Source organism: Taudactylus pleione, unplaced genomic scaffold (genome assembly GCF_031769625.1).
Source record: "Taudactylus pleione unplaced genomic scaffold, aTauple2 ptg001005l, whole genome shotgun sequence".
Taxonomy (NCBI): Eukaryota; Metazoa; Chordata; class Amphibia; order Anura; family Myobatrachidae; genus Taudactylus; species Taudactylus pleione.
In genome coordinates this window covers 342,639-365,493 of record NW_028285406.1, presented here as the reverse complement: position 1 = coordinate 365,493, position 22,855 = coordinate 342,639, and the positions used below count along the sequence as shown (strand labels likewise).

The window sequence follows — 22,855 nt, the reverse complement described above, 5'->3', positions numbered from 1 at the left end:
GGGAGGATTGGAGTTCTGCCTGCACTTTGGGGGGACATACACACACATGAAGGAGAGGTGCTGCTGGCGGGGGGCGATCGAAGCTGAGATGCCACCTGCACGGTGGGCCACTTGTATATCTACTGGGGGAGAATATGAGCGCTGAAGTAGCGCTTCCTCTGCAGAGGTGGCTAATGGCAGCACACGGCTCCCGGATATGTCTCCCCCCAGCAGAGAGACAGCGGTGGCAGCGGTACTGGCAGATCTCTGAGGGGCAGTCATCAGAGGTGAGTGACAGCAATTTGTCGGACACTCCTGGCCAGTATCCGCCTACTTATCGTTCAGTTGAGGGGAACTTTGCCCCTACACTAGAATGATGGTGAAAATCAAACATGTGTGATTTTCCCCAACTAGTTGGAAAGACCGTTTTTGGCCGTTTTTCAGCGTGTGGGAGCAAACGGCTGACTATTGTTTGCTCCCACACACTAGACGATTATCATTCCAACCAGCCAGCAGGTTGGCTGGTTGGAACGATATCGTTCTGATGTGTGGAGGCCTTAATGGTGAAAATCCCTGTGTACTTATGATGTTACTGTCCTATCAGCATTTTGTTGGGTATCCTTTATTTTTCAAGACAGCAGCACAGCGACGTGGCATTGAGCCAACCAATGTTTGGAGCTCTTCCTTCTTTATTATGTGGTGCCGTGAGACAATTATAGCCTCAATTAATTGTCTTTTATTGGATGGACGCCTCAGATGTACCAGTTTTTTCAAACGGAACCACAAATGTTCTATGGGGTTCAGGTCTGGGCTGTTTCCTGCCCATCCCAGCACCTGTATGTCATTCTCTGTGAACCACTGTTTGCATATCTTTGTTGCTGTGGCCATTAGTAGTGAACTGAGTGCAACTGGTGTTTTTGTCCATGCAAGAATGGCACGGAGAAAACTCACGGAGGTTGGCCTTAAAGATAGGATTCCCCGAAAAAATCAATTGCTGAATAAAAAGTAGCAGCAGAAATGAATACAGTGGGCAAAAGAACACATTGCATGGAGAGAAGGTCAGTGGAAACAAGTGATATGGAGTGACGAAACTGAGATAACGATATTTGGAAGTGATGGGAGAAAATATGGGAGACGTCACATCGGGGAAGAGGTACATCCAGATTTCATTCAAGTGACAAAAAAGAATCCTACAAGTGTTATGATCTGGGCATGTATGACAGCAGATGCTGTAGGCCACCTTTATGTCCTAGATGGCACACTGAACAGCAGAAAGTACATTGACACCATCCTAGAACCAAAATTCTACCTTCTATCAGGGATCTTTTTCCAGAAAATGCCCCATTTTTTTTCCAGCAGGATTCAGCTCCATGCCACACTGCACGGATATGCAAACAGTGGTTCATGGAGAATGACTTACAGGTGCTGGTATGGCCACGAAACAGCCCAGATCTGAACCCCGTAGAACATTTGTGGTTCCATTTGAAAAAACTGGTACAGTACATCTGAGGCATTTATCCAATAAAAGACAATTAATTGAGGCCGTAATTGTCTCATGGCACCACATAATAAAGAAGGAAGAGCCCAAACATTGGCTGGCTCAATGCCACGTCACTGTGTTGCTGTATTGAAAAAGGACACCCAACGAAATGCTGATAGGACAGTAACATAATAAGTACACAGGGATTTTCACCCTTAGTGTTGTTTTCACTGCATAACTTCCCTTGTAATGCAAATATTTGACCTCTGTTTGTTGTGTTGAATTCAGCATTAAATTTCCTTTCATTTGATACATGAATCATTGCACTGCATGAAGTATAACAGTTTTTATAAGCATTCAAATTATAAAAACATTAAAATGTAAAAAAGTGTCCGCAATTTTGGCCACCACTGTATATCACTGATCACTAGTACACACAGACACCTCCTGTACATATATCACTGATCACTAGTACACACAGACACCTCCTGTACATATATCACTGATCACTAGTACACACAGACACCTCCTGTACATATTTCACTGATCACTAGGACACACAGACACCTCCTGTACATATATCACTGATCACTAGTACACACAGACACCTCCTGTACATATATCAATGATCACTAGTACACACATACACCTCCTGTACATATATCAATGATCACTAGTACATACAGACACCTCCTGTACATATATCACTGCTCACTATAATACACAGACACCTCCTGTACATATATCACTGATCACTAGTACACACAGACATCTCCTGTACATACTGTATATCACTGCTCACTATAATACACAGACACCTCCTGTACATATATCACTGATCACTAGTACACACAGACACCTCCTGTACATACTGTATATCACTGCTCACTAGAATACACAGACACCTCCTGTACATATATCACTGATCACTAGAACACAGACACATCTTGTACATATATCATTGATCACTAATACACATAGACACCTCCTGTACATATATCACTGATCACTAGAATACACAGACACCTCCTGTACATATATCACTGATCACTAATACACATAAACACCTCCTGTACATATATCACTTATCACTAGGACACACAGACACCTCCTGTACATATATCACTGCTCAATAGAATACACAGACACCTCCTGTATATATATATCACTGATCACTAGAACTCACAGACACCTCCTGTATATCACTGATCACTAGGACACACAGACACCTCCCCTACATATATCACTGATCACTAGTACACACACACACACACACACACACCTCCTGTACATATATCACTGATCACTAGGACACACAAACACCTCCTGTACATATATTACTGATCACTAGTACACTCATAAACCACATATGCATATACCACTGATCACTAATACCCCTTTTACACCGGAGCTAAAACCCAGGTTTTTGAAGGGTTAACCCAGGCAGCTCCCTGGTGTAAAAGGGGAGAGGGTTGGATCGCCGGGTCGAGTGACCCGGCAATCCAACCCAGGTAACTAGCAGGGTTTAACACGGGCGTAGCCCGTGAAACCCTGCTGTGAGAACAGCGCACTCCGGGTCATGATGACATGGAGTGCGCTGCTAGCCGGCCGATTGGTCCGGCTTCAGTGGCGCTTGGAGATGGCATCATCTCCAAGCTTCCACTTTCACTCCACAAAAGCCAGGTCTATGCAGACCCGACTGCGGTGTGAGCGGCGCTGACTCGGGAATATCCCGAGTCGGTGCCGGCAAAATTCCGGGTCTGATCCAGATAGGAACTTTGGGCCTGATTCAGACCCACTCGCGAGCGGCTGTCCGCTCGCAAGTGGGTCGATGTTATGGACTGAGCATGCGCACGACGGAGGGAAGTCCTTCGCTCGTTGTGTCTGATCAAAGGGGGCGTGCTGTCGATGTTGATTGACAGCACGCCCCCTTTGGTAGGCGTGCCGGGGGCATGCCTCCCTGACGGGGGCGTTCCCACGGGAACGCCTTCCATCAGAAGCCGGCCCACTGACATCACTAGTGATGTCAGTGGGAGTGATTTTGGCTCTGATAGAGCCAAAATCACTCCGGAGCTTGCGGTTGAAAACCTCAACCGCAGGCTCCGGCTCACAGTTTCGATGGTCGCGATGGTCACGACCATCGCGGCCATCAAAATGCATGCTCGTATAGCCTGTGGGTGGTGACCCACAGCTATACGAGCGTCCAGGAGGACGCTCCATTTTCAGAGCGTACGGCTCAGAGCGTACGGCTCTGAATGAGGGCCTTTGTTCCAACTCCGGGTCAGACCCGGAATTTAGGTGGAAAAGGGGTATTAGACACACAGACACCTCCTATCTATATATATCACTGATCACTAGTACACACAGACATCTCCAATACATGTACAGTATCACACATGTAACACACAGACACATTCTATTTAAAGTGAACATTGGGAATACATGGTAACTCACTTTGCAAAGATCTCCACTGTTATTTTTTCATCTTTCCAGTTAAAAAATGGTTTAGATTTTTCAAGCTTAATCTCAAAATTTGGTAGGACTAAGGTAGAGAAAGAGAACCTGATATTAGCATAATCCTAGTTTTGCATAACATGTGATGATTTATAAAAGGTAAGTGTTTCACTTATTATTTTCAACTTCAATAAATTAAGAGGACACTTTTTTTGCTGCATCAATTTGAAAGGTGATCTCTCACTCATCAATGCGAGCTAATGAATTACAAATATCTAATTAATCAAGGCAGTCAGAGAAAGGTTATTGATTTGGCCATTTTTATTTGTAGAGATAGATCATTGTTATCCATAAATGCCGACTCTCCCGCAATGCCAGCAGGCTCCCGAATATTGGGTGGTACTCCCGGCTGCTCGCAGGAGAGAGGAAAAGTCTCCCGGTTTGGCTGCTTACCCCCACACCCCCCATTCTTACCTGACAAAGTGGGCGGTCCGGTGGTGTCCGATGACCCAATTAACGCTGAATTGCATAATCTAATCCCAGCCCCCTGCTTTATTATGCCGGAAATCTCTGCTCTGTCAAGCAGGGGGCGGGGCTGAAATGATGCAATTGTGCTGCCATGCCCACTATTTCCGCCGCCACACCCCCTGCTGCTTCAAAGTCGGCAAGCATGTTGTTATGTCAGTAATAAATCTATTATAAAATAAATGACATTGGCCCTCATTCAGAGCCGTACGCTCTGAGCAGAGCGCACGCTCTAAATGAGGGCCGGCCTCCATGAAAATGGAGTGTCCTTCTGGACGCTCGTATAGCTGTGGGTCACCACCCACAGGCTATACGAGCGTGCATTTTGATGGCCGCGATGGTCGAGACCATCGCAACCATCGAAATTGCGAGCCGGAGCCTGCGGTTGAGGTTTTCAACCACAAGCTCCGGAGTGATTTTGGCTCTATCAGAGCCAAAATCACTCCCACTGACATCACTAGTGATGTCAGTGGGCCGGCTTCTGACGGGAGGCGTTCCCATGGGAACGCCCCCGTCAGGGAGGCACGCCTACCAAAGGGGGCGTGCTGTCAATCAACATCGACAGCACGCCCCCTTTGATCAGACACAACGAGCAAAGGACTTTCCTTCGCTCGTCGCGTCTGGCGCATGCGCACGACGGAGCTCCCTCCGTCGTGCGCATGCTCAGTCCATAACATCGACCCACTTGCGAGCGGACAGCCGCTCGCGAGTGGGTCTGAATCAGGCCCCTAATTCACAGAGACTACTTTAGTACTTAAAAAATATATATATATATTGAGCAGGCAAACAAAACATCAGTGTGATTAACTCTTCTTTGCCAAATTAACATAATTTTAAAGGCTGGGGATAATTTTTTTTAACTGTTTCTTTTCTCTTATACAGTAGATTGATTTATATTGCGCTAATTATATCATGTAGGTCATCACACATCATACCGTATTCTTTCACTTCAAAGTGTGTGACGTAATTCTGCACCTCCGCGCCCTTATACTTTGCCGATAGGGTCCACACTCCCAAACTGTGAAGTAAAAAATATAGGTATATATTTCACTGCATTTGAGTAATATTCTATTTAGTGCATTTCTGTTTAAAACATACAGTAAAAGTGTACTGTAAATCTGATATATCCATATGAAGGTATTATGGATTTTGGTGCAGAATTTGAGTTGGAAGCAAAGTCAAAAATAGCAAGTAACTGTACATGTTGGTACAGTCATGTTGCACAGCAGATGTGGAAAATTCAAAGGTGCAGTTATATTTAGATGTGAGAGACAAGTCCAAACTCAAAACTAAATTACACTGTATAAACAAAGCTCTCCAGCATTTGATGGCATTTATTTAAGACAGACAAAAATCAAATAGAAGCACTGTCAGCACTACGTATTTACTAAGAAAGTCTGCATCAAAACAATAATACAGTTCACATGGCAGATGTAAAAGACAATTAGTACATACAATTGAGCTTGCAGCAATCTAAATAAATGACACTGGGCAGATAAGCAGCTATTAATGCACTTTACTGCTTCCTGTCTTCTGGTGCTGAATGGCAGGTTGCGGTGAAATGCATTAGATTCTGCTTAAATAAACCAACTGCCTAGTGTAGACTGTCGCATGGTTTGAAAACTACTAGGTGATCCTAACTAACATCTCTGGACCTTGTCATGTAAAATCATCTGGTTTATGCAGATATCTGAATGAGGCCCTGTTTGTTTGACACTCACCTTGCGAGGTCACTTAGTTCATAGGTTAGGCTGCTAATGCCGGTTTTGCCTTGTTGCTTAGACTCTTTCTTTACAATAACTTCTTTTGGGGTCTACGAAGAAAAGAGAGATCCCACCACATTACACACACTTTTCTATGCCACTTCATAGCCAAACGTAGGGTGGGGGTTTACGGTTGCCTGGAAACCCCCTCCCTAGCCCACACTATGATGACCACACTAGAAATAGCATATAATACTAAAGTTGCATGTTTTTTAATATCCCTTCAGTGTCACAAATGAAATAATTTGCACTACCTGTTGATCTTTTAAAATGTGTCAGCCAGTAATGAATATACTTGTGCACCAACTAGAAGATCTGGAAAACATGCACTGTTAGGGATGCACTGATATAGACCATCTATAGGGTAAATTATTAATACTCTATATTAATACACTATCCAGTACATAAGGAGACCAATCTGTACATGATGTATGTCCATGGCAGCGCTAGGTTCTTTTCCTGCCCCCCCCTCCCCCGCTCCAGATCTCCGAAATGGAGCACACATGTGAAATAAGAACATTCAGCTCAGGCAGGATGGCTCTACTGCCGCATATAATGGCTTACTGTGATCACTGGTCCCGTATATGTCAGAATTATTTCATATTGAGAAGGCAGAGCATGGCGCACTTGGCTGCAGGTAATCGCATGGCGCAATGCCCGCGAACGTTTGCAGTGCAAACAGCAAAGATACAAGAGAACTCATCTGTACAGCCGCTTTTAGAAAAACACTCTAGGCAGTGTCTGGAAAGTTATCTTGCATTATCTCCATTAGTATGGGGATGTGGAAATTATGCTATTCATCAAATTCCGAAAATTATGTATTTTTGGAATTTGATGGAGTTACTATCCGTCACTGTGAGGTGGCGAATATCGTGTGACACTTATCTGCTTCCAGCTGGTGAGGTCCCCCGGCGTCTTCCTCCGGTGCTCCCTGGACCCTCCTCTGGCTCCTGGAGGCTGCTCGGACACTGGGCCTGATTCAGAGCCGGACGCTCTGACCAGAGCTATCGCTCTGAATCAGGGCCCTCCTACATGAAAATGGAGCGGCCTCTTGGACCAACCACAACCATAGCGAGCGTCCATGATGATGGTCGTGATGGTCAAGACCATCGCGACCATCGGGCTTGCGACGAGACCCTGCGGTAGGGTCTCGCTGCCGCAAGCCCTGGAGTGATTTTGGCTCTATCAGAGCCAAAATCACTCCCACTGACATCACTAGTGATGTCAGTGGGGCCGGCTTCAGAAGGTAGGCGTTCCCATGGAAACGCCTCCGTCTGGCGGCCACGCCCCTGGCACGCCCACCAAAGGGGAGGTGCTGTCAATCTACATCGACAGCACGCCCTCTTTGGTGCGAGACCCGGAGCGACGGAGAGCCCGTCGCTCGCCGGGTCTCGCGCATGCGCGCGACGGAGCTCCCTCCGTCGTGCGCATGCGCAGTGGGGTAACATCGACCTGCGCTCGCGAGCAGATCTGAATGACCCCCACTGTGTTCTTCTAAACTTTACTGTGTTCTGCCTGGAGAACACAGTGTCAGAACAGCAGACGGAGCCAGAAGCAGTTGCAGCGGGCAGGTAAATGGAGGACGGGGGAAGGTGAGCGGAGGGGGGAGAGGGGAGAGGGGGTTGGGGGGAGGGGGCACACTTAATTGGCACAGCTGTAGGCAGTGCTGCGCATGCGCTGGTTTTACAGATCTAACAGCACATGCGCAGTACGGATTAAAGCTGCGGTAAGTTAGAGTAGACAGGGATAACTATCTATTTCCCAAAAAGCTGTCATCACAAAAATGACAGTTTTTCGGAATAGATAGTTATGGGGAGGAGGAATGATGAATTTCTCCGGTAATTAGGCAGAACTCCATGCGAGTTCTAAACCTAATTACCTCCAGAGAAAGTTTAGTTATGATGAATAGGCCCCTCATAGACTAACGTATCACTTCCGAAAAGCTGCTCTTTCTGTGGAGACATCGTTTCAGAAGTGTGATACACTACCCCTGCACCAGCTGTTGTACCCTCCACTGACAGCCTGCATATTCACCACTGGGGCTGGCTGTTCCATTATCTGCTGCTGGACCCAGCTTCACATCCACCCCCTGGCCAGCTCCTGGTGCTGACAACCTACAAAATCAACAAAGGGGCTGGCTTGTGCTTTACACACTGAATGGTAGGTGCTGGGACCGGCTTTGCCACAGTGTTCTGGCTGTAAAGGGCAGCCTGTGAACACATTAGGATGCTGCAATCCATCTCAGAATGGCATAGAGTAACACTTTTTCGGAACTTGATGAACGGCATATTTTCTACCTACTGTGGAAATTATCGGTTGAGAATTGTAACCAGGAGATATAAATTATATCTCCTGCATTACATGAATGATGAATAGGTCTGCAACTTAATTTCTACAAAAGTACGTGAAAATGTTAATTTGCTCCTACTGTTGTAGATATTTAAGGATGATGAATAGACCCTTTTAAAATTTGCGGTACCCCACAAACAGGGATGCCAAGAGGGGGGTACTCATAACCTGAGCTTAAACGTATTGGAGAGGCCATGCAGGGGCCGGCTCAGCAGCTGAGGGGGATAGATGTCTATCTTTGCAACATGCAGAGCCGCACGTAGGGCGTGATTCAAGGTCTGATGCTACTGCAAGCAGAGGTGCTTCCATGGTAGCAGCTGCGATTGCATTATTATGGGAATGCAGCAGAAGGCAACCCGCCTCCAGCATGCATTACTGTTCTGAGCTGCACCAATGAACGCAGCATCGGATCATCTGCATGATTCTCTGCCGGCTGAGTGACCATAGGGCAGTTGCTCAAAAGAGGCCAGGAAATCTCCATCAGCCGAAGGAGATCCTGGCCTATTCCCTCACTCCCAAATGGCGGTGACGCACCTCCATTTGGGGAAATGGACACCACCCCCTCCCTGCCAAGAAATGTCGCTCTGCATGCAATCACATGGGACCCATACTGCACATGCGTGTTACGGGTCATGCGCCGTTGCAGAACGGCATAATCGGAGATGTGCGCTAAGCATGGGGTTAGCACACATCTCTGGATTAGCCCCATAGTTCTTTCTTTGCAATCAGATATCTATTTATTTAGGATTGATAGACATTTTCATTACCAGCACACAGAATTGGGTCCTTAGCTTTAACTCTGTTTAGTATATATAAAACATTACTGTCTGTACTTTAAAATAATCAATCTCTGGCTATAGGGGAGGGTCAATCAAGAGAAGAGGTAAGAGGAGGATCACAGAACAACAAGAGGATCACATGAAACTCTCTATTAGCCCATCTCCAGCACATGATCAATGGTTTGAGGTTATCATCCAAGTCTGCTTGAATGCTGTGAGTTGGAATTGGATGTTGTATAGAGGGCCGTAGGGAGGGCAGTACAGTCTGTACCATCACACAGGGCGGGATGCCCTGGGGACTATACCTGCCATACTCACCAGCCACTGCAGTCTGCCCTTCTCTGCCCTGTGACTTTGTCACCGTGTATAGAGGGACTCCCACAGGGCTGTTTGGGGAGCCTTGGTACCAGTGCAGCTGTTTGGAGCATGCTCAGGACACTCCAATAGTCTCCTGGCAATTTCCCCACCACCCACAGACCCCCGTGGGGTGCAACTTTATGATGGCATGTGCTCAGGGGGCGGGACAGGCGGAAAAGGGTGCACTACCTCTTTGTTACGCAGCTGGTGGTATAAGGTGCCTAAAATGTTAGTACTATCCCTAATGTATGAACTTATTGTTAAAATGTCATAAGAAAAACAAAAAATACATTTTCCTTAAACACATTAATGTAAGTAAAACTTAAAAAAATTGAAGACTTTAACTTCTTAGATCATGATGATTGTCCTCAGAATGAAGTGTACCATAGTATAACCACAATTACTAATACAAATAATCAATCTCTCTGTACTTAAATGCATAATGTATTCATCAAGCTATGGGCCTTATGCAGAGTGGGCAGAACAGATCGTGCATTTTTTGGCACTGTGTATTGTACACAAGATTAGTCAATGCATAGTAATGCGCATTTAAAGTTGAAAACCTAGTTTAACTCTCTATCAGGGTTTATGTGTCAATTAATATTCAAATCTCTTCACATGAAAAGTCATCTCACCGAGATTTCAATGTCCACTGACTTGTCCACAGGATTCATGTTTTGGTCCATGGTGAAAATCCTGTAGAGAACTAAATATAAATAGAAAATTATAGTCACACTTTATGCAATAGAACCGCACAATTGTATGATTTGCATACCTGTACACCTGTGTAAAAGCATTAGACTTTACTCATTGATCTAAGAGTCCAATGTTGTATAAAAAGACTGTGACAGATGCCACCGCCCCATTGCACAGGGATAAGGGTGTGTCCCCCAGAATGGCTCACTGAAGCTTAACGAATGGCCTGGCTTTTCCCTAAGAGATTTAGGGCTCTCAGCTTCCAGGTCCGGTCCCCCTCTTTGGCATCATGACATCACATGTTTTGGGGAAAAGGGAACAACAGAGCAGGGCCGTAACTAGGGTAGTGCGACCAGTGCCATGGCACAGGGCGCCGCAGGGCAGGGGGCGCTGTTTGGGCCTGTCAATTTTCTGTTTATTATCATTATCACTTGTAGCTTCTCTTATCCCCAGCATCTCCTGGCCTCCCCTATCTCTTCCCTGGCCTTTCCCTATGAAGCCATGGTCCTTTTTCAGATGCACTGTCCCTATTTAAAAAATGGGGGGTACCAATGCTTTCTCTGGCAAGGGGCACCAAAAAGTTTAGATACGGCTCTGCACCAGACTTATTAGTGCCCTGCCGCTGCTCTGCATGAAAGCATAGATTGAAAAAAAATATTTAATATGATTTTCTTAAAAAACTTGAAGACTTAACAGATTTGATAGCTGGGTATTTACAGTATATTTCCTTACATTTCATTTTTAGATATTATTGTTATATTGCCTATAGAATGGCACTGCTCAGAAACCAGGTAGATTAGTCCACTAGCATATGCAGGCCCGCCAAGAGCCATGGCGGGCCTGGGTAACAGAGGGCATGGCCTAATCACGGGAGGTGTGGTCACGCCCATTTCAGAAAAAAAAAAAGATTTTCAGTGCTACGCGCTGGCGAGGGGGATGCTCTGAGCCCCCTCAGCCTGGCGCAAAGCCAGGGGGGCACGATCAGTGTGATCGCTCCAACCCACAGGCATAGGAGACTGCTGTGGCTGCTGATCAGCAGCCACGAGCAGTCTCCCACTGCAGCTCAGGACACGCTGTGTGCTGGGCTGCTATGAGGGAGGGGGGGTGGCGCTGGGCCCCTCAGGAAGCCTGGGCCCAGGTAATTTGTACCCGCTCCCCTCCCCTTCTCGGCGCCCCTGAGCATATGAACAAACATGGCTCATGTACCGGGGTCGTAACTAGGGGTGTGCGAGCGGTGCATCTCCTGCAACTGGCTAGCAGGGTACCTGTAACAGCACCCTCCTGCCAGAATCTCAAAAGCAGTGCCGCCTGGAGTGTCCTTAGGACGCTCAAGACGATCACAATGCTGCCCTTACAGCAGTAATCACCAGCTCCCTGCGCTGGATGCAGGCCACGCCCCCTCCAAGTAAACTCACACGGAGGGGGCATGGCCTGCACCAGGCGCCGGGAGCAGTAGCTACGGCACTGTCATGTACACACACAATTTGTTACCATTAGACAATACATTTTGACGACTTCCTGTGTTGGTCACACCCACATAGGTGAGCACAGGCTCAATTGCCAAAAACACACTCCAAATACTCTTGCACTCTCTTACCAGCAATGTAGCTGAACACAACTGGATGGCTAAGTGGTAAATTTACTAACAATTGTGTTTGGACCGACTTTAAACTCTCACAGCATTGCTGAAACTCAGTTGACTTTTGCCAGCAGAAACTCACAAATGTACCAAAAATCATGATTAGCAGAATTTAGTTTTTCGATGATGTATGTGATTGAGATTATCCTCAAGTTTCCTGAGTGTGATCGCAGCCAAACTCACCCGCACATGCAGCCTGCACATATCAGTGAGATACATGCAGGCTGCTTGTTTGTGATAAAACTAATGAAAGGGTTAATGTTTAAAATATGTAGGGTTCCCCCCCAAAAAAGCATAGGGCACCTAAGCCAGACCTGGTTCTATATTAAGGGGGAAAAATGTGTAGGGTTCTCCCATATTTTCTGAACTAGCACTGGGCTCCCAGAGCCAGTCATGGTTTTAAAAATAGGGGAAAAAACAGGCATGGAGTTACCCCTATTTTTAAAACCAACACCAGACTCAAACTAGCCGAGGTGTAATGCCACAGCCAGGAGACCCTTTCACCGGGTCTCCCCGGCCAAAGCATTAAACCTCAAGCCAGTCAGCCAAAGTCGAAGAATTCGGGGGAGGTCTGGGCACCCTAAACAGGAATTTAGACAGGTTTAGCCATTTATATGGCTTAAGCCGGTCTAATAGGGTGCTAAGACCACGATAATTATTGGGCGCCCAGAGCACCTCAATTGCAACACTGGGTGCCCAGTAATTATTGTCTCCCACACAGCGATTGAATCGCCCCCAGTGTGTTTGTGTTGTTGATCACACACACTGCACATGGACTGCCTAATTCGGCATGATCGGGAATCTGCGCAGGTGCCAGACCCGTTCTGTGCAGAACGGGTCTGCGAGCCTGCACGTAAACTGGCAGCAGACTGTCAGTGATTGACAGCCTGCTGCCATTTGGGGGTGGTGACAGCTTCCATTACCCGAAACAGAGGCATGTCGCCACCTTTGGGGGGGGGGGGGGAGGGAGGGAAGAGGTCAGGATCTCTGTCGGCTGACGGAGATTTCCTGCCCTCTTCCACACAGCTGCGGTGGCTGGCTGTACTCTGGTTTGGCAAGATGTGCGCTATTAATCATCAGACCTACCGGCATTCTATTGACTTTGCTCACCGACATTTTGCAGCTTCCACCTTTCCTTCAACGGCCACAACGTCGACATCCCCCTCTCACCACAAAATCTACCGGTAGGTAAGTAACACTGAGACTCTCACCTACACGCAGGACGCCGCCCAGGTGTTCCGACCCACTCGCCGCATCCCCCCACCACCTGAGACATCCTAGTCTGTCGACCATAGGTCCAGCAGGGGTCATGTGCTGGTCACTGAACCGCATGGAAAGGAGCCCCCTGAAAGGGTCCACCTACCTCCCCAGTCTCATCCCCATCAACCGCCATACCTCCCCCACTTGCCCGGGACCTCATCGGAGCAGCACTGTGACTACTCCATTAAAAGATTTGGCCCCCACATCTGTGTCTGGCTGGTTTCATTTTCATTTTCACTTTCACTCTCATTCCCATCGTTCCATCCTCATTCCCACTCCCATCGCACCATTATCACCGCAGCACCATCCCCACCCAGTCACCCCACACCATACTCACCCACTTTAACACAACAGTTTTCACCACCACACCCAGGTAGAACGCACCTTACCCCCTTTTATTCCCACTATTAATCAGCAACATAAGCATGAATAGGGTAAAGAATGATACAACTGATTCACCTCCCAGTAGGCGTATCATGTAGACCAACATATTCCTTTATACTGCACATTTCACATTTATATTCAAATCTTCATCAGTCCCTTAGGCACTGAGGGCCTGATTCAGAGCCGGACGCTATTTGCGGACGGTCGTTCAGAAAAAGGGGCTGGCTATTTAAATGAAGTGCTCGCTCTTTGCGGTCTGTTGACGCCTCTATGTCTGAGCGAGCATCCGAAAAATGCACTCGCTATTTTGTAAAGACGCCCCTTGGACACTCTCATCATACGTCATCTCCGCTATTTATTAGATTAATTGAGTACATCGAAAGGCGTATGAACTGCTCGCTATTCTTGTGGTAGCATTTTCCTACCGCAATCATGCGAGCAGTTCAGGCTAAAAGACAACCAAGTGACGTGGTCGATGACGCTGCTTTGTTAATTATGCACACCCTTAAAACGCCCGTTTTGACCGCTTGGCACGCCTGCGTTCGGATCTCCACTCCCCGTTTTCAAGCACCTTCCTCTGTTACCACCCACAAACACTTCATCCTGTCACTCAAATTAGCAGGCATTCGCTATTTTGCGAGCACACGAATTCCGGCCGCACTGACTGGTTCGCGCATGCGTATTACAATACAACCCATATGCATGCGCAGATGTGCAAACATCGCTTGGATCGAACGAGCGGCCGCTTACGAGCGGCTCTGAATCAGGCCCTAAATTTGGAGTGAAGCAAAAAAGAGCCAGGATCTTTGCACCTTGGTAAAACCATGCTGCACGGCAGGTGGGGCAGATGTATTATGTGCAGAGTTTTTGGTTTGAGAGGGCCATATCCAAACTCAGGGCCTGATTCAGAGCCGGACGCTATTTGCGGACGCTCGTTCAGAAAAAGGGGCTGGCTATTTAAATTGAGCGCTCGCTCTTTGCGGTCTGTTGACGCCTCTATGTCTGAGCGAGCGAACGAAACATGCGCTCGCTTTATTGTAAAGACGCCCCTTGGCCGCTCGCATCATACATCATCTCCGCTATTTATTAGATTAATCGAGTACATTGAAAGGCGTATGAACTGCTCGCTATTCTTGTGGTAGCATTTTCCTACCGCAATCATGCGAGCAGTTCAGGCTAAGAAACAACCAAGTGACGTGGTCGATGATGCTGCTTTGTTAATTATGCACACCCTTAAAACGCCCGTTTTGACCGTTTGGCACGCCTGCGTTCGGATCTCCACTCCCCGTTTTCAAGCACCTTCCCCTGTTACCACCTACAAACGCCTCATCCTGTCACTCAAATTAGCAGGCATTCGCTATTTTGCGAGCACACGATTTCCGACCGCACTGACTGGTTGGCGCATGTGCATTATGACCCATACGCATGCGCAGATGAGCGAACATCGCTCGGAGCGAACGAGCGGCCGCTTACGAGCGGCTCTGAATCAGGCCCTCAATTCTAATATTGCAATATAAAATATATCTGTCCAGCGTTTGTGAGCTACAGTAGATGCAAAGCAGCCAGTATTTACCCTGCATGCCAAAACAATAAATGTATGTGCCCCCCTTGCATTGGAAATAAGAACAACACAAAAGGTGAAGACATTAGTAACCTTTTAGAGCGTAAAGGAGGGTTATATTTACTAAAGTGCTGAGTAACATTTTAGAGCATAAAGGAGGGTTATATTTACTAAAGTGCTGTTTTTTATAAGTGGAGTTGTTGCCCATAGCAACCAATCAGATTCTAGCTATCATCTTCTAGAACAGTGTTGGCTATCCTTGACACTCCAGCTGTTATGGAACTACATAACCCAGCATGCACTGCTACAGTTTTGCTATTAGGGCATGCTAAAACTGTGGCAGGGCATGCTGGGATATATAGTTCCACAACACCTGGAGTGTCAAGGTTAGCCAACACTGTTCTAGAAGGTGCTTGATAAAAGATAATTACAATCTGATTGGTTGCTATGGGCAACAATACCACTTCTAAAAACCTGCACTTTAGTAAATATACCCCTTAATGTCCAGCAGTAGGGTTCTTTGGTGTAACATTCATTTCAAACATCACTTTTTTAACATGCGGTATACTGTACCAGCCACACCTCACCTTTCGATCCGGGAGTGTAGATGGGTTTGTCAGTCTGTATGAAAATATAGCCACTTTGAAAAAACACCAAGATGGCTTTCTGCAATTTGCAAATGGTGGATGTCACAATGACATAGACAAACTGTTTCTTGTCTGGGTTTCTCTCCAAATTTATTGAGGGAATCTGTAGTACAGGGAAAACAGAATGAAAATAAACACAATGGAAACAGATATAGAATAATCCACTGCCTTGAAAAATTAGACTATTATAAGTCACATGACCATCTAAGAACTTGATCCGTCAAGTAAGGGGACCACTGATAGCATTATATTTCAAAGTAAAGTCTTCATTATTGTTTACAGTACCAATGAAACATTTTAGTATTCGTGTTATCATTTCACTTAAGTATTGTGTTTATTTATCTATTTTCTCTTTTTCAGGTCTAAGTAAAACTGTAATGCTGCCCATCCACTACTAGATGCGGGGACGATGGCACGATTACGACGCCGTCGTCTCCCGCGGGGTGAAGTTCATACAATGTACGTTCAAATGTTCAGTGTATGCAGATCAGTCATCCCCGAACATGGCAACCTGACGGCGGTCGCCAGGTTGACCGTCATGTTCGGGCGATGATTGATGTTAAAAATGACCAGCGGGCGCGTGCATCGCTGGTCGTTTTTAACATATTACTGCCCGATTTGCGGGCGATTACCAAGTGATTGAGTGATAATGACGGTCGTTATTGCTCAATCGCTAGGTTTAATCGCCTAGTGTATGGGCAGCATTACACATCCGATTTTGGGAGACCATTCAAACTACAACATGTTGTTTTTGCAAGAGTGTAAAGCTGGGAGATTGTGGTTTGGATAAACAGTATCCATGTGTAGGGGTAATATATGTGAAGGCAGTGCCTGCATACATTTTTCCTAAATTTAGGAGCCAATCAATAAGGAGCAAAACAAATTCAATAGCAATTTGTACCTAGGAAAAACCATGGTGTGCTGCAGGTGGGACAGATTTAATACGTGCAGAGGTGTTTAGGTTTGGGAAGGGTTGTTCCTTTTAATCATACTTGCCTACCCTCCCGATTTGGTCGGGAGCCTCCCGAAAATCGGGTGCCGCTCCCGACCTCCCGGGAAGGCAGGCAATCCTCCCGGCCCCCGGCGATGTGCCAGCACCCCCCCGCGCCATTAGGTACAAACCCCGGCAGCAGGGGGGCCGGTGACGCGATTCGGGCTGAATCGCGTCATCGTGGCTCCGCCCCCGCTGCACAAAGCCATTAATCACGGCATTGTGAAGAGGGGGCGGAGCCACGATGACGCGTCACGCTGTCACGCCCCATGCTCCGCCCCCAACGCTGCGTCATGTGCCGGGCCTCGCCCCCTTTGGCCGCGTCACGCCCCCAGCCCTGTAAGCCCGACTGCTCCCTCCCGGAAGGAGGGAGCCAAATGTCGGCAAGCATGCTTTTAATTCAAATGAAGCAAGACAGAAATGATGCAGAGGGTATTGACCAAACACAATGGGATCCAGCAGTGGCTCCTGCCCTCTTACCTGAAGGGGGCTGCCGCTGCTGCTGGATTGTCTGTAGATGTCTGGGTCCCGGCACCTGCGCAATTAATCTGGCAGGTGGCAAAACTGGTACATGTGCATGAGCGGTGGTGTCGCTGCACATGCACATAACACAGGCTTCAGGGGACTGCATTGGTTGCAGCCCCAAGAAGCCCTGTAGGACTGCCCGAAAGGCAGAGCAGCAGGTCCAACTTGAAGCCGCTCTGTGCTAATCACATCCGGCATCCCCAGGGGAGAAACACACACCTCCCCCTGGGGCTGCCTGTCCTTTGCGTGAGTGACTGCCAGGTAGCGCTTCCAGTGGGGAGACACCTACAGTCACAGTGTAGCCAGTGCAGTCATGGACTGGAACTGGCTCCCTGAAGAAGTAGTGGATTTTACTAAGGGGGGCTGCAGCCCCGCAGTTCCTAGGTAACATCTGCTACTGATGGGGTCCATTCATCATCACTTCATTTTTTTTTTTTTTATAGAGTAATTGTTATTGATTTTTTGTGACACATTAGACAGCAGTAAAGGTAAACATATATAACACATACGTATCATATATTAAGCATAAAAAATACAAAGACAATCATTACATTTTAACAAAGTACATCTGGTTCAAGGTCATAGTTGTTTGCCAGCCAAATATGAATGACCACAAACATTTATTGCTATTCCAAAGAATAAGTATATCAAAACAAATTCTGACATATCTTTCAAAATATAAACACTTCTGGTAACTAATAAGAAACAGAATAAGTGTTTTTTTTATATATATATATATATATATATATATATATATATATTTATATTTATATATATAATTGCCACACTCTGTGTATCATCCAACAGGAACAAATGTCATTTAACATATATTTTCACAATGGGGGTGCATATGTAGACTCTAGCTATGTGGTCCAAAGGTGATCAAATTTGTTCTCTGCCTTATGGACAAAATACAAAAAAACACTCATGTTCAACAGTTACAGATGTGTCCTTACTCCTTATACATCTTTGCCACGGTTGTGCTAAAAATTAGGGATGTTCGCCGACCCCCGTGTATTGGTTTTGGTTTGGATCTTTATCTCCTTAAATGTTTTGGATCTGGATTTCATTTTTCCAAAACCGCCCTTTGCTTGTTTTGGATCTGTATTCTTTCTAAAAATATCATAAATACAGCTAAAATTACATAATTTGATTTTAAAATGTTTTTCTTCCTACAGTATTATTAACCTTAATAACATTTATTTCCAGTCATTTCCAGTCAATTATGACCACCTCACAGCTCGCAATATTGATTTCATCCAGTTTAGACTAAAAGGTTGCATCCAACTAGCTGGCTGACTAAGCTAAGCAACATCAGTGGGTGACACTAACATGCGGCAGTTCAGCTTCCAACATGGCACAGAGTGGCACTGGTAGACAGGATGGCAGTTTTATAAACTATACGACCCCATAGGAAGTTTAAAAACGAAGAATGTTTCCATTAATCAAGAACAAGGTCAGAGGCCCGAGGGAGTTGGAATATGTTTATAGACTGAAGACAGGGAAAGGACGGAGAGATTGATTAGTTTTTAATTTATTTATTTTAATGTTTTGATTCTTAAAAAAATGTATGAGGGAAGGTCAATGTAGGATCAAGTTCTTTAGTTAACAAAATAAATCGTTGATCTGGAGGAGGTTTTATATACATCTAATAGAAATGTGGTGGCCTTGCTTGTGGCATGCTTCAGGTTACCTCAGCCTGCTTTATGCACTGTAACATGTAAATATGTATGTAATGAATATGTATGTAATGTGACCAATATATGCAATTAATTTTTGTATTAAACATATTTGCATTTTATTGCACACATCCTGGCAGGAAGATGCTCTGTGCTGTTGCTCATATTTCTGGTCTCTCACATGTCACCCACCATCTATATACAAAGGAGTCAGGTGTTTATTGAGCTGAACCGTTATTTCTAACAGTCTATCAATGCACCAGAGTCCTTGGGCAACCAGTTGGTGTTGGAAGCAATGAAAAAAACTTAGGTAAATTTGAAAATCTACCATGTTTTGCCCACCCAATTAACTTGGTGGTTCAGAATTTTTTTTTCATTTAAAATGAAAGCTGCATACAGGGGAAGCTGTCTGTGGCCATAAAAATTTCTGGACATTTTCACATTCAGCAACCGCATGTTGAAGACTTCAGTGGCTGTGTCAGTTCAATTGCCAACATGGCACATCAAGGAAAGAGAATGGCACTGCAGTGGCAGACAGGATGGCAGTTTAATAAACTATGAAATAAAAAATGTCAGGCATCAATGCCCCAAACAGTACATAATGCAAAGAACAGAGGTGCAAGATGGAATTGTCCTTGGGCCCTTCCACCCACCCTTATGTTGTATATATTAAACAGGACATGCACAGTTTAATAAAACAATCACTTCAGTGACAGGGACTGCCAATTGTGGCTGAAGTGATTGGTTTGTTTGGGCCCCCACAAAACAAGCTGCCAATGGGCAGCTGACATTGCTGGCAATGATCTCTGTGCACAAACTGGCTTTACAGAGGCAATATGTTGTCGCATCATCATCCTCATTAGTGTGTGCATCATCTTCACACAATATTAATTCGTTCCTACAGATGCCTCTGTCATTTTTGTACATAATTGGCAGTAAAGGTCTTCCTCGTGATTTTTTTTGTTAACTTTAATGAACATCATCTTTTCCACATTTTGAGGAAGTAGCCTCCTTCACCGATCGCTGGATTCCAGGTGTGTTGAAAAGTCATTCTGAGTACACACTGGAAAGTGGGCAGCTCAAGTAAAGCAAATCCAGTTTGTGCAAGGGCCTAACAATTGCCTTTTTTTCCTGCCAGTTGTGAAAAGGACTATTTGACATGCCTATTTGGATGCTATCTTTGAATGGTGACCGTATCAGATGGAGTCACATTAGAGGTCTCATTAATTGTAAGCAATTCTTTTAGACCCGATCAGATGTCAAAACTGGGTTGTGTTAACTCATTAGTGGGTCTTTTGAGAAAGTTTTGTTTTTTCCTGGCAGCCGCATTTGCTGGAGAAACTGAAGGAGGAGTCATCTCGGCATCATGTTCTGCTTGAACTGACAGTTTGCTCACCAATAGATCTTTGCATCTATTCATATATGTGTCCATTGGGAAGAAAGACCCATTGTATGCCTTAAACCTAGACTCGAGCATGGTCACCAAAATTTATTGATCTGATTGGAAGATCCTGACAACCTTTGGATCCCGGCAAAGCGAATAAAGGACTTGATCTACAAGTCTGACATACTTAGCGGAATCGCTTTGTTTCAGCTCCTCTTTCAGTTTCTCAAGCTGCTTTTCCAACAGTCTAATTAGGGGAATTATCTGAATCAAGCTGGCAGTGTCTGAACTCACTTAACAGGTGACTACTTCGAAGGGTTTCAGCACTTTGCACAAGATGTAGAGTATTTTCCACTGAGCTTAAGTAAGGTGCATTCCCCCTTCTCTTCCTATGTCATACTTTGTTGTGTAGCTTTAGATGGATGTTTGCTGTTCCTCCATCCACTGAAGCATATAAAGGGTGGAGTTCCACCTTTTAACTACCTCTTGCTTCAGCTGGTGGCAGGGCAAATTCAACTATTTTTGCTGGTACTGCAATCTTCTACATACACCTGCTGAATGACAAAAATGTGGGCCACATAAAGAATCTCCTGCACGGCCCTGTCATTTTAAAAAAAATGTTGCACCACCAAATTGATTGTGTGAGCAAAACAGGGGACATGTTGGAATTCACCCAGCTGTAATGCTTTCACAATATTGGTGGCATTGTCAGAAATCACAAATCCCGAGGAGAGTCCAAGCAGGACAAACCATTTTGCAATGACTTCCCTGAGTTTTTCTAGAGGTTGTCAGCTGTATGCCTCTAAGTGAAACCGGTGATACACAGAGTAGCCTGCCTCTGAATGAGCTGCTGTTTCTTAGATGTTGCTGCTCCTGCTGTTGTTGCCGCTGAAGGCAATAGACCCACCCAATGGGCTGTTACAATCATGTAGTCTTGAGTTTGCCCTGTACCACTTGTCCACATATCTGTGGTTAAGTGGACAGTGAGTACAACAGCATTTTGGAGGACACTAACTACGTTTCTTTAATGTCCCTGTAGGGCTGGATTAAGGGAGGGGCAACAGGGGTGGTCATCCCTGGGCCCACACACAGATGGGCCCCCACTAGCAGCAGTGCAGCCACCGCTAGTGTCCCCGCTGCTAGTGTAGTGTAGACTGCAGTGAGCGTGGTGCACACTACACAGTGACAAACACACAGCCGCCGGCAGCAGCTGTTTGTTTGTTAGAGCAGTGGATGAGAGTCAGATAAACTCTCATTGGCTGCTGCACAATGGAGGGAGTCGGCTGGAGCTTACTCATGAGCTCCACCTTCTGGCTCCCCCCACAACGCGTGGTGATGGGAGAGATGTCATGACGCTGACGTCTCTCCCATAGTGCAGTGGAAGAGCTTGGACTCAGAGTGGACAGCGGCGGTCGCGTCAGGAGTGGGGATTCATGTAAGTTGTGCTTTTTTTGTGTGTGTGCGTAAGGGGCACTGCATAGGGGGGGCCGCTACAGGGGGCACTGCATAGGGGGGGCTGCAACAGGGGGCACTGCTTAAGGGGGACCTCTACAGGGGGCACTGAATAGGGAGGGCCGCTACAGGGGTCACTGTATAGGGGGGGCCGCTTCATGGGGGCACTGGGAGGGCATTTTCTAGGGTTAATGCATAGGGGAGACAACTACAGGCCCCACTGTATAGGGGGGGACTACTACTGGGGGGCAATGCATAGCAGGGGACTACTACTGGGGGAACTATATAAGGCACATCATAGGGGGACCACTACTGGGTCTGGGGGCACTATATAAGGGGCCCCAGTAGGGGCTCTGTATAGGGGACCACTACTGGGGGCATTATATAAGAGGCACTGCATAGGGTGACCACTACTGGGGACACTGCATAAGGGGCATTACTACAGTGGGCACTGCATAGGGGGGACCATTACTGGGGCACTGCATAAGGGGCACTGCTACTGGGGACATTGCATAAGGGGCCCCCACAAGTTTGTTGCCCAGGGGCCCCACAGACCTTAATCTAGCCCTGTGTCCCTGTATAGACTGTGAATTGCTTTACTAGTGAAGTGGAATCTAGATGGGATTTGGTAGCGGGGATACTGGACCTCAATTAATGTTCTAAAACCAACTGCACTAATGATGGATATTGGCCGCACATCTAATACCAACATAGATGTTATAGCATCAGTGATCAGCTGTGCAACTGGGTGACTGTTGTCATACTTGCTCCCCCTTGCAAAGAAAAGTCAATTGTTTTTTTGAACTACTACTAGTAGTCTTCCTGGTCCCCTTCTGTGGTGAAGATCCACTCCCAGCAGCAGCAGCAGGTATAGCACTCAGTGATTCTTTTGAGGATCCAGGATAGGGGAGGACTGAGTTAGCCTTATCATATTGGATGCAGGACTACTTC

The 22,855-nt window shown here is 46.2% G+C and overlaps 1 protein-coding gene across 2 annotated transcripts in view; it reads right to left on the bottom strand.

The window, feature by feature from the left end:
• LOC148454322 (complement C3-like) overlaps positions 1-22,855 on the bottom strand; it is a 284,622-nt gene that overhangs the window by 243,275 nt on the left and 18,492 nt on the right. For both annotated transcript variants that reach the window (XM_088461038.1, XM_088461039.1), the window contains exons 3-7: positions 15,814-15,976; positions 10,322-10,392; positions 6,160-6,251; positions 5,374-5,456; positions 3,914-4,001 (exon numbers count right to left, since the gene is read on the bottom strand). In XM_088461038.1, the coding sequence (XP_088317164.1) occupies positions 3,914-4,001; positions 5,374-5,456; positions 6,160-6,251; positions 10,322-10,392; positions 15,814-15,976 (497 nt within the window). The remainder of the gene's footprint in view (positions 1-3,913; positions 4,002-5,373; positions 5,457-6,159; positions 6,252-10,321; positions 10,393-15,813; positions 15,977-22,855) is intronic.